The sequence below is a fragment of the Colias croceus genome, chromosome 18, assembly GCF_905220415.1.
Source record: "Colias croceus chromosome 18, ilColCroc2.1".
In the NCBI taxonomy this organism is placed as follows: domain Eukaryota; kingdom Metazoa; phylum Arthropoda; class Insecta; order Lepidoptera; family Pieridae; genus Colias; species Colias croceus.
In genome coordinates this window covers 9,836,224-9,849,242 of record NC_059554.1, presented here as the reverse complement: position 1 = coordinate 9,849,242, position 13,019 = coordinate 9,836,224, and the positions used below count along the sequence as shown (strand labels likewise).

Here is a 13,019-nt window from a genome sequence, read left to right as displayed (position 1 = left end):
ACTCTCTTGGTTATGACTTCATTGTGTGGAAAAGTTATACATAAAAGATGTATAAGGTGTTGTTATTTCTTGATGGAAGTTCATTTGACTGTAAGAAATTATAAAAATACACTCCATTTTCCTCTCCACACATCCTCCACACATCCTTTTAGTTATAATGATAGGCATACTTCATCGAAACTGCTAAGTCCGATTTCATAATTTATGATCGTAAACTGAAAAAGTTCCAAACAAAATTTGGCATGTTGGAATGAAAAAGTTGTTGTCGTGCTGTAGCTTTTTATTATTTAACTAGCTTCCGCCCGCGACTCCGTTCGCGCGGATGTCCGTCTTCGCGTGGATGGTTTATTTCTCCATTTTGAGTAACTCTGACAATGACATATTATAAATATCTATTGGACCCAAATACGGCTAGGTATAATAATACGCAACGTGTTTTCGCGGTTCTACAGAACAACGTCTATGGATACAACTGAAAAATTAAGATTAATTTTTTTTCTACGTATTTTTCCAGGATAAAAAGTATCCTATTTTACGCCCAGGATAATAAGGTATAATTATACCAAGTTTCATCGAAATCGAACCGTTAGTTTTCACGTGATGTCTTCACATACAGACAGACAGACAGACAGACAGACAGACAGACAGACAGACAGACAAAAATTTTTTTAATCACATATTTGGGTTTGGTATCGATCCAGTAACACCCCCTGCTATTTATTTTTTCAATATTTTCAATGTACAGAATTGACCCTTCTACAGATTTATTATATGTATAGATACTCGCAGTGAGAACTATAATATAAAATACGTCACAAAACGAAGCAACTATTACTCTATTTCACTATCCTAGCAAACGTTTCTAATTTAAGAACGCTCATTTTTATGCGAGCTAGAGGTTTATAGCATAATTTGTCTAGCAAGAGGCAACAAAAGCAAGGATGGCAAGGAAATGGAGGAATTATTCACACACCCGTAATACGTCCAGTGATGATATTCTGCGGGATTTTTTAAGTTATGAGCGCATAAACTTGCGTGCTATGGACTTGAACGATGTATGTGTCTGGGGTTCTTTGCCAAATATGATGGCCACTGGGAATAAGTGGCTGGTGACTATTTCGGACATTGGACAATTTTGAACAGCGGTCCTACAGCCCATTTTTAATATCATTAACTGTAGCATTGTATATCATTATTAACCGACTTCAAAAAAAAGGAGGAGGTTATCAATTCGGCCGGTATATTTTTTTTTTTTTTTTTATGTATGTACACCGATTACTCCGAAGTTTCTGAACCGATTTACGTGATTCTTTTTTTGTTCGATGCGGGATAAGAAATAATAAATAAGAAATAAAAACATTTATTTGACAACACAGCGTGACACATCAAAAAGTAGACAATAAAGAAAAGAATACATACAAATAACACAAAAAATTTAACAAGAAAAGAGAAAAAAAAAATATTAAAACAAATTGTGCCCGCAGTACCGCCAAAAAGGACCTAGTTCAGCTTGTGCCAGGCATGAGCCTAGCGCTGGTTTTCAACTAGAACCTAGTTTCGACTCACGGATATGAAACGACGCAATAATAATAATAAATTAAAAATAATGTGATAAACATAATATTACATACACATATATTATATCGTGAAAAACGTACCCACATAAATATAAAAATAAAAAGTTCTATAAAATAAATATAGATAGGATTGACCCATACTAAAAGATAAAATAAATAGTAAGAAAAAACAAAAACGAAAAAATAAGCATTGGACATTAATCTAACCTTCGCTGTTCATCGATTAAGTAGTTCTTAAGATGTTTTTTGAATGTATTAATGTTTAACAATAACCTAATCGGTGGCGGCAAGTCATTCCATATTTTCGATGCTGCATAGCGGAAGCTGCCTCTAAAAGTGGAAGTACTATGTTGAGGAATGATAAGTGGCTGAGCACAGCTTCTGCATGCAACATCTCGACTACTCGTTGTCCAGCTGAGCCTTTCGTACAGATATATGGGCATACGGGTCTTGGCAATTCCAAACATGAGACAGGCCAGATGTAGTTGGCGTCTTGCTTTAAGCTTAAGAACTCCCTGCTTATTTAAGAACGGTGTGACATGACTACGTGGTGGAATAGTGTAGCAGTAGCGTGCACACGCATTCTGTACTCTTTGTATCAGCCGATCTGTTCTGGCCAGGGATGGTGTCGAATTGGTCCCATAAAAATTTTATTCGGCTAGGCCTAGTAGTTTTTATTTTATGAGCATTTTTGTCTGTACTCGATGACTTAATTTCAATGTAGCAAGTAACTTTGATTCACTTCCCGGTAACCGATTGAGCTGAAATTTTGTATACGAATGTAAATTGGATAGCGATGAAACATTATCATGACATGGAGCTGATCTGATGATGGAATCGGAAGGTGGCCATAGGAACTCAGTAATATATTGACTCAACTTTATCGAGTTTGGGCTCGTTTGATTCGTGTTGAAAAATACACTAAAAAGTATTAAATAAAAATAACTGCGTTAAAAACAACCGACTTCAAAAACGGAAAAGTAAGAAATAAAAAAGATTTGATATTATTAATTACTACATATTATTTTTATGTGCTATTTATTAAATAGGTTTGAAGTCGGTGCCAAACACTAAGCACTTAGTATTAAGCCCATGCACCGACATCAAACCTTTTTAGTAAATAGCACATAAAAATAATATGTAGTAATTAATAATATCAAATCTTTTTTATTTCTTACTTTTCCGTTTTTGAAGTCGGTTGTTTTTATTAATTATTATATCCGTTAAAATCTGAACTTAAAAATTATGGGACCGATTCAAAAAATATTTCATAAGTAGAAAGCTATTATATTTATTGTGAGCTAGGATGAGTTTGCTAGATGTTTGTGAAATAATTTTTTTTTGCTTTGAAGTCACTATGCACCGTTTTACTTTAAATTTTTCTTTTGATATTTAATGTTTAAAATCTAATATTTATTATAGAATTTCATTTAAATAAAATCCTAAAATAGGTATGTAATCTTATAACTGTTAAGATACGAGATAGAGAAAATTACTTGAGGCTTGTTGAGGTGCACTTGAAGAAAATATACCAAGCCCAAATGCCATCATTTCTATAACTACGGTTGAATTCAATTTCATTGAGTCACGAATAAATTAGACTTGAAGCAAACTTGACTGAAACTCGATCCACTTGAGTTAAAAGGCCGAACTGCAGATAAAGCTAAATCAGAACAAATAGTGGAACTCCACGACTAAAGCGGACGCATACTGACAAGTTTAATACAATTTCGCAAGTTACAACTAACTAGCCAGCTGCCAGGTGATGGCGACACCTGATCTCCGACCCTTACAACTTGCGACTCCTCTATTTGCGCTAACGGATTATGGCTGAGGCACACGCAATTGGACTTTACACTGTTGCAATAAAGTTGGTTTTGTGGTGAGGCCTGCGCGTGCAGGGTGAAATCGTTTTGTTCGCAGATCTGAGGGCTTAGAGCCTGAGTTGTGGATGTTCGATGTAATTGTGTATAACACCGATATGTGAACTGGCCGCGCTTTTGTTGGGTTATTGTAATTTGCTTTTGAATTGTAGGCTTTCAAATAATGCACTAGCTCTGTTATTGAGCTTCTGTGTTTGCATTTGTCAATGAATCGCTGATTACTAGAGAACAGTAATTAGTATTATATGATTTTTCATTATAATATGAAAAATGGATCGAGAGAATGATTTTGAGTTTGATTTTTTTATTTCTTTTGATACTATGTAGATACCTATTCCTTCCTACAATTTATTATAGCTCAAAGTGATACCTATAAAATGAACTTAATTATTAAATAATCTTCCAAGTACTATAACACAAGAAAAGAAGAAATTTCTACTAAAAATGCATTTCAGAAGGAATTTTCCTTATACCTACATCCTATACGTTTTATGCACGGAGCCAACGATGTGTAGTGTCAAGTGGTCACGCTATAAATAGCGAGGGAGAGGCTAGACAAATGGCAGGCGAGGGCGGTCAGCGGTGATAAGCGCTAATGCCTCAACTCACTTATAAAGGTTATAATTATTACTGTCTTTGTTGTACTGCATAGTGTACACTTACCTTTATATAAAGCGGAGAGTTTTCTTTGACAAATTGTCCTGTGTATGTTCAAATATTTTTATTGGACTAGGTGTGGTCTACCGTCTATGATATTTTTAAGAATGTTGAAAAATTAAATGTAGAGTCATGGTAGAGCCTAATATTTTCGCTTTTTCGGAAGAAAAGTTCAGTCGTGTATTAGATACTAATAAAAAAAGACATATTAACGACTGATTGACAGGGTGAGGAACTGAGGAACTTGCGTAAACCCTTATCGACAGGGAATTCGAAATTTACCTTAGAGCACCTATAAAGTTTTTATCAGTAACAATATGAATGTGAAATTCCTATATACATTTACTATCTCTTTCATTTTCATAATAAACCTTCAATCTGGCTCATGAAATTTAAATTTATCTCGAGAATCTAACGAACAGTCCACAGTTTCAAAGGTATTGAAACTTACAATTAATTGACCTTTATCATTCGGTTAGTGACATCTAGCGTATATTATTTTATTTATCTCTAATCACCTCTCCTTTCATTGTTCCTTTTCTAACAAAATGGCAATGAGAAATGTTCCCACATGATACCTATACTTATTCCGCAGAGGAAAGTGACGTCACTGGCCATCACGCTGACGTCCACACGTCTGTTCTGATGCACAGTGATATATGTTCAGTCTAACCGAGGAGCTTAGCAATTTTAGCTTAACATTTTTTACGCTTTTACAAGTAGTAATGCTTAAAACTTTAAAACTACGCATAGGATTTTGATCCGTTTTTTTGAATAGAGTGATTCTCGAGGAAGGTTTTAGGTGGTTTTAGTATATAATTTATTAAGTTTTAGACAAAGCGGGCGAAGTTGCGGACAGAAAAGCTAGTGGTGTTTAAACTAATAATATTAAAATAAAATAAAATAATATGTAACTGTAGATACTCAGTTATCATTATGCTTATACGATTAATAAAAATATTTAATATGTAGTACTTATGATTAATAAGTACGTATGTTCACATGCCGGGTGACGATACTAGTAGATACTTTCAAATTTCAACATATTGTTATGCATCACAGCGTTCCGTAGGTACCTATCCAAAGGTCTCGAATGTTCGATTGGATTTTTGCGAGAAATAGGATCCTTTTTCTTATCTTCCCAAAGCTCCAAATAACTACAAGCTTACTTGTAAATGTGTAGTTAACGCTGCTATTTTATCCGTAATGTTAATCCGATTCTATAAGTGGCAATACTGTAGTTTGCTACGTGGCGCGTACACGGCTTGCACATGCTACGCTGTATAAATTATACCTACATTTTATATACAATTAAATTAGTTTTACTAATTATTTTACAGGACAGTTCTAGTCTAAGATCCGGCTGCAGGATTAGTGCGCTCATCGGTTTTTTGCTGAAAACCGAATTTTTATGTATACTTATAATTAGGAGAATATATATCGACTAGGTTGCCAGTCAAAATTTGGCCGCAAGCATGTTTAATTAAAATTTTTCTAATCGATTTTTGGGAAAAAAATTCGTTCACTTGTTTTTTTGAATAAAATGTAGTCTTCATCACGGCAAATGATATAAAGATTCAAAAAAATCACGGTTGCCGCTTTTCACCTGGCCGCAACATCTTGGCAGCCTGGTGCAGACAGGTATGATTTCGATTCATTTTTACGTTCATAACGTACATTTATGAATCATATATCAAATTAAAGCTAATTTTTTTCTATTTATTATCATATATGGTTGCCTAATTAAATCCGGCCGCAAATAAGGGTTGCCGGCTGTTAAAAATTATATATATTTACGCCTATTAGTACACCGACGCATTCTTTTTATGTATATTTATAATTAGGAGAATATATATCGACTAGGTTGCCAGTCAAAATTTGGCCGCAAGCATGTTTAATTAAAATTTTTCTAATCGATTTTTGGGAAAAAAATTCGTTCACTTGTTTTTTGAATAAAATGTAGTCTACATCACGGCAAATGATATAAAGATTCAAAAAAATCACGGTTGCCGCTTTTCACCTGGCCGCAACATCTTGGCAGCCTGGTGCAAACAGGTATAATTTCGATTCATTTTTACGTTCATAACGTACATTTATGAATCATATATCAAATTAAAGCTAATTTTTTTCTATTTATTATCATATATGGTTGCCTAATTAAATCCGGCCGCAAATAAGGGTTGCCGGCTGTTAAAGATGTTGAATATTTAAGGTTGAGTGAAAGAAAATATGTCGTCCTTTTCAAAATGACAAATTTAAAAAGTAATATTGATTTAATATAATTAACAGCCGATCCTCTCTTTTTCTCGTTATTTCGCTGCCGCACGCGAATGCGTCGGTGTACTAATAGGCGTAAATATTTATAATTTTTAACAGCCGGCAACCCTTATTTGCGGCCGGATTTAATTAGGCAACCATATATGATAATAAATAGAAAAAAATTAGCTTTAATTTGATATATGATTCATAAATGTACGTTATGAACGTAAAAATGAATCGAAATCATACCTGTTTGCACCAGGCTGCCAAGATGTTGCGGCCAGGTGAAAAGCGGCAACCGTGATTTTTTTGAATCTTTATATCATTTGCCGTGATGTAGACTACATTTTATTCAAAAAACATGTGAACGAATTTTTTTCCCAAAAATCGATTAGAAAAATTTTAATTAAACATGCTTGCGGCCAAATTTTGACTGGCAACCTAGTCGATATATATTCTCCTAATTATAAATATACATAAAAATTCGGTTTTCAGCAAAAAACCGATGAACGCACTAATCCTGCAGCCGGATCTCGTACTATTCGGTATTTTGTAGGCACTTTCGAAAGAAACAATAGAATTTATTGCCGGATTTTATCGGTTTATTCAGTTTTTTTTTATAAAATATTTTACAAAGTACAACCTTTAGGTGTTATGACTATTCATAAAAATCTTAAAAATTACAAGAGAATAAATAAATAGAGTTTCCACGAAATTAAAATTCCCTATTATCAAATTATACTGTGGACTCAAAATGAAGGTCAATTTATCATCAATAAATTATTCTAATAATCAAGAGATTGCAAACTCATTGCGGCCACAATGGGCTGAAATGCCGTCTATATCCCCCCCCCCCCCCCCTCTCTCCCCAGCGGGCTGCGGGCTAATTATCGGCTCTCTGACACTTGACTACCTACGTTATAATAATAATTTATCACTTCGATTCTTTAGCCACTTTATTTTCTATAAATTTCAAAGCCAATAAAGATGTGCTCTAGAGATGCCCTGGTAAGTATGAAATGTATGTTTTTTATGGTATATTGGCAATGATAAAAATTAAAAAACTTTATTATAATATACTTATATATTTATTATTCAGTGTATTAAATGAATATGTCATTTTGGCATTCAGTTTTCAGGTATTCCATGAATTATTCATCATGCTTTCAATGATGATCACTACCACCCAGCTGGTACTACCATCGTAGAAGATGTAATAACAATTAACTGACTGATTTTGCTTATACATATTTATAAATTTTTATGTCTACATAATAAACCATGTATTATATTTGTTTATTTGTTAAAAATGTATTGTTGGTATTTTTTATTAATTTATGTAACATGTAAAACTCGTAGGCACTGACTGAATTTCTGCGATTGCTAACTATTTTATTTAGAAACTCAACCTTCACGTGTATTTATTTTATTTGAAGAACATGTAGAGTTATGTTTATTAATTTTTTTATATTATAATAACAAAATATTGTCGAGTAAATGAATTGCGCATTTTTTATGAATCACTTTTGGTATGAAGCGATATTATTTGTTTGTCAAACTTTCTTTTCTGCCAATTAATATCTGAAAAGACTGGATCGATTTTGACGGAATTTCTTTCACGGTTCATTCATTATTAATATTAATATGAAAGTAAATAACAATAGAAAACGAATCATTCAATGTATTAAAATTAATACATTGAATGATTCGTTTGTTATAGTTATTGTGATGTAGGTACCTTAGTGATGTACACATGCAGTTGGTTTATCACAATGCAATGATTTATTCATGGCGCAACCTTCTGAGACAATAGCAAACTTATATTACCTATAATCGCATATAATAATACTTGAAGAGTTGTATAATACTCTTGTTTACAAAGTATTATATTATATATTATGTTGTTAAAAAATTAATAAATGTGACAATCTGTCTGTCACGCTCTCGCGGCTAAATCATAGCACTGAATCGGATGAAGTGATGCCTTAAAAAGCCTCGTTCCCGTCGTCTTATCTCTTATCAATGCAAAATTAAGTAGCTATGCAGGTACTAGTCACTTTCTAGAACACATAAACCAAATATGAAACTTTAAAATTGAATTTAAATTCCTATTTACATTTATATAATAATAATATGTGAAAGTCAATAAGTAAAGTCATGACGTTTGAGTGTAGAAACGCTTTCAAAGCGAGCAAATATTTAAATACCAGTGCATTAGAGTTAGGTTAATGGAATAAAGTTTTAGAAAAAATATTTTATAGGTCGCCTATAACATAAAGACTCCAAGTCTTTATGTTATAAAGTCTTTAATGAAATGGGCACACGTACTTCTTACTTTGATTTTTTTAATTATTCATATAAAATATAAAAGTTAAAATTAATCCACCTTGACCTGTTTTATTGTAAATTATTTTATAATGTGTAAGTATAAAATAATTTATTTCACACATTTCCGTGCGATTTTAGGAATTAGATACATACATTTACTAGGAATTGTATACAATGACGGATTACATACATTTCCGCTAACCTATACATAATTCAGAGCAAGGGCATGAAAATATAATTTCTTTATTTAAATATGAATTCCAAAATAATTGAGTTACATAAGTATTACATGGATTAATGAAGACATAACTGAATTAGGAATGTTATATTGAAAAATGTAACATTTAATTGCACAGCTATTAAGTTTCACGAAATGGTTTTATAGCTGAAGAAAGAGCTCGAAGAGTAGCCTTTTGCTTTCAAAGTGAGATTATTAAATTTTAATACGTTTCATAGTTTTAACTTTCTCGTCATACAATTTGCAACCCAAGACTTGCAATTGAAAGTAGTAGGTACTGCGGATAAATTTGAAGAAATCGTTAAGGTTCTAGTACTTATAATTGCAAAATTTCATTTTAGACTTTGGTTATGGTTATGCTATTTCCATTTAGTTTTTATGATTCTTGCGTAGTTTTTAGAATATTATAATACACGGAGAGCATATCTTATATAGTACACGGAGGATTTACATGATTTGAAGAAAATATTTTATAAATAACTAAATGATAATGGAGGTTAACTCTAACTATGATCAATATACATAATGATACAAATTTTAAGACCTTGTTATGGATGGTTTTAGTGATTACAATTTATTTGATAAGTAAGTTATATAATAAGTTATCTTAATGGCTCTTACTAAAAAGTAATAACAATGTGTTTATACTTTCGGTTAATAATACAGATTATAATAAAGTTACTAGGTATGTAGGTATTTTTTTAGAAGGAAGCTTAAGGGGTAGTATGTATAACTACGTAAAATAATTCATTATTAATTTAGAGATTTAAACCAATACATAGAATTCTAAGTTATATGGGTGTGATTATTCATAAATTCAAATAACTCTTTAAAAGTTTCAATTACAGTAACTAGAAATAAAAATATCAAGAACAACGTTTAACAAAACATTATTCTTTAAAACAGCATCAAAAGTTGAATGGATGGTAATGAATTTCCGATAACTTGAAATTTACATTCATATACTGGCACTTGAGCGAGCAATAAATAATATTTGTCCGATTTAAAATATATCTTTGTAGCGTATGATCGTAGCAACAAAGTGGAAATTAAAAATTTAAATTCATCCGCAGTGCAGTGCTCGCTGGGTTCGGGAAGATTTGTGAAAGCTTGCGTTTTTGATGCGAACAGGTTTAGATGGTACCCCATAGCTGTGTATAGACGGAATCATGAGTAAGTAGGAGTTTTATTAGTTATACACATAATACACACATTCATTCACAATCAGATATACACACGAGCTCAGTAGCATCACTCCCACACATAAAAAGCTCCATTAATTAAGTATAACTCAATTTATTAAGCTCTTAATAAGCTTATCATTGTCTGTTGCATAGTTAATTATAGTAGGTTTGGGTTTTATACCCCCTGATAATATGTCAGACGAATTTTATAAATTCAAACTATAATTTCAAAGAAAATCTTTCTCAGAATCAAAACTTCAAAATCTTATATTACACATACGTATTGTAGCATTGATGTTGACATAATTAAAACTGTTCCATCATAGATTATATTTTGTTAATTAATTCAATGAATGAGGAATGGAATGAGGTAGAGCAGAAGATATGGTAATTATCGTATTATAATTAGACTCCGTTGTTGTCACTTCAATAGTTCGCAAAGCAAATCCGAAGAGCGTAAACGATTGTAATTTGTGTGATCATATGAGGTCAGAGATTACAAAAATATTAGAAATAGATCTAGTGAACAATCCTTTAAAAGATTTTTGCTTTTCAGTACATACGGATTTAGTAGTAATATAGATAATTATATAGTTTTTGGTTGTTAACGTAAAGTTTAACGAAAGATAAAGTTGATTGAGATAGGTTCCTCAAAAGCATACACATTCCAATTTCAACGAAAAACATTTTATACACGTAATACACTTCATAAAGTTGTAACATACTAATCTTGACAGTTCAAGTAAGTAGTAGACTACGTATACACAAACGATTAAAGAAATGTTGAACTTTCAACCTCTATTATATAAATTGTTTCAGTTTAACCTTCCTCCAAGAGAAAAGCAAAGAGAAGTACAACCCCAACTATGGGTACGAGCCGTACTGGGCGGACGGCGACTGGGTGCTCACGCAGACGCCCTCGGGCTCCACGGAGCCGGGGCTCGCGTGTGGAGAGGAGTGCCATGATATGTTCTACAAGTTAGTCATTAGAATAAGTTTTTATGTGGTTTAAGTGTGGCGAATCTATTATAGCTTCGTTCGATGGATCGAAAGTATTTGGTGTCGAAATTTTATACGACTTGTTTCTAAAAGTGGTCAAGTTTTGACACATAAGATTAAGAATCAGCACAAACAGGCCACCGAACACAGAAACCGGTGGCCAGCGACAGCCACTGAACACATTTTTTCATATATTTTGTATAGACTCACCGCACACGTGAAGCCGGTGGCGACCACTTGCTCCAGAAGTGTCCACATCAAAGCTAATATCCTGGTTTTTATCAGGTTTGGGCAAATTTGCGGTAGAGGGAAGAACTACACACACAAAACTTTTGAGAACTACTGCGAGTTACTGAATCAAGATTGTACGGGGCGTGAGAGTAAGTATTTTCAAATATTTTTTGGTACATTTGATTTTATTACAAGATAATAATAATTGTAAGCACAGTTTCGAAGAATGGCTAGAAATCCTAACTTCAATAAAAAGGTAATATTGCAAAGGAAAAATAAAACATCCGATTGCAAAACCTAGATCCCTGAACATTAAGAGGATTTTACAGTCTCGAATCCTACGAAGCGAATATTTAATTAAATTTCAGGGACATCATTACGTGAACCTAATGTATATTTGGCGGAAGTTTTTAGAATACTGTAATTTTTGGTACTATGTCTCCTTAAACATATATTACTTGTGTTATTATCCTCTTCTTGTTTGTTAGGAACCTCTTAATACATAATAACTGAGAAACAATAGATTTTTAAATCACACAATTATATATGCCACCTTAAAATAGAAGACTGCAATCATACTTTCTTTCAGAATGGATGATAGCCTACCGAGGACCCTGTCAGGAGGAACTGAAGACCAGACCCACGAGACAAAAGGATCTCATTCCAAGAGCAGAGAAATATATAAAAGACTTTGAAATAAATAATCCTTCCACTGTGAAATTAAAGTTTAAGACGCACCACAGCAGAACCAAAGCTCATGCGTAATCCATAAATACATGTTGGAAGTTATATACTCATTTGTATTGTTCAAATTACAGTTCACGGAAGTATTTTATACAAATTTTGTTAATAATAAGTATTTATTTTAATTTATTATTGAAAAGGAAAGGAATAAAAAAATACATATATCCGCAGTCAACGTATAAATTGAAAAACTTTATTTATTAATTTTTATAATAAAATCGCGCAATAAAAGTTTTCATTTAATGTAACATGTTTATGAGAGCGTTCTTGATGCGAAAAATTCGCTCGTTAATTGTTAATTACAGGCCGCTTACAACGAGTAAACGATTATTTGTAAAACTGTATTTTACTGAAAAACATAATTACCCTGATAATATTTTTAAATACGCTTCTTAATAAAAACATTTGAAATGTCTCAAGATTTACATTTATCGTCGTTGATGTCGTCTAGTCCCCGAACTATCAATAACAATTAAAATTTTATTAAATTTTGTCTGGAGATCACGAATAATATAAAAATGTATTCCGAACAATTCCCTTAAAAGCACAACAAACACAATCTATAGTTTGCAGCTGCACAGCGGAATGCGAATAACAATTAAATTTATGAAACAATAATATTGTTTCAAGAATATTGGTTAGTTTCAAACGGAAAATTATAGCGCGTACTTGCAGCTAGTTACCAGATAATTTTAATTAGTTTTCCAATAATGTCTTGGGACTTTATTTTTATGGTTATTCAAAGTTAGTCATTTTTATTTTCACGTAATCTCGTTGATATAGGCGGCTTTTTGGCAAGTCAATCGCAGTATTTCTAACGACCATAAGTTGCAGAACTTATATTATGCTATCGCACAGGCTATTCCTATCTAGTAAAAGTGATTAGTGAGAAATATTGCGCTAGAGAGAATTATTTCCA

At 32.4% G+C, this 13,019-nt stretch overlaps 1 protein-coding gene across 1 annotated transcript; it reads left to right on the top strand.

The window, feature by feature from the left end:
* The first annotated feature begins 9,861 nt into the window (after positions 1-9,861).
* On the top strand, positions 9,862-12,433 carry LOC123699930. The gene is made up of 5 exons (XM_045646979.1): positions 9,862-9,868; positions 9,965-10,115; positions 10,946-11,104; positions 11,411-11,505; positions 11,946-12,433. The coding sequence occupies exons 1-5, from the start codon at positions 9,862-9,864 to the stop codon at positions 12,119-12,121; spliced, it is 588 nt and encodes a 195-aa protein (XP_045502935.1). The 3' UTR covers positions 12,122-12,433.
* Positions 12,434-13,019: the final 586 nt, after the last annotated feature.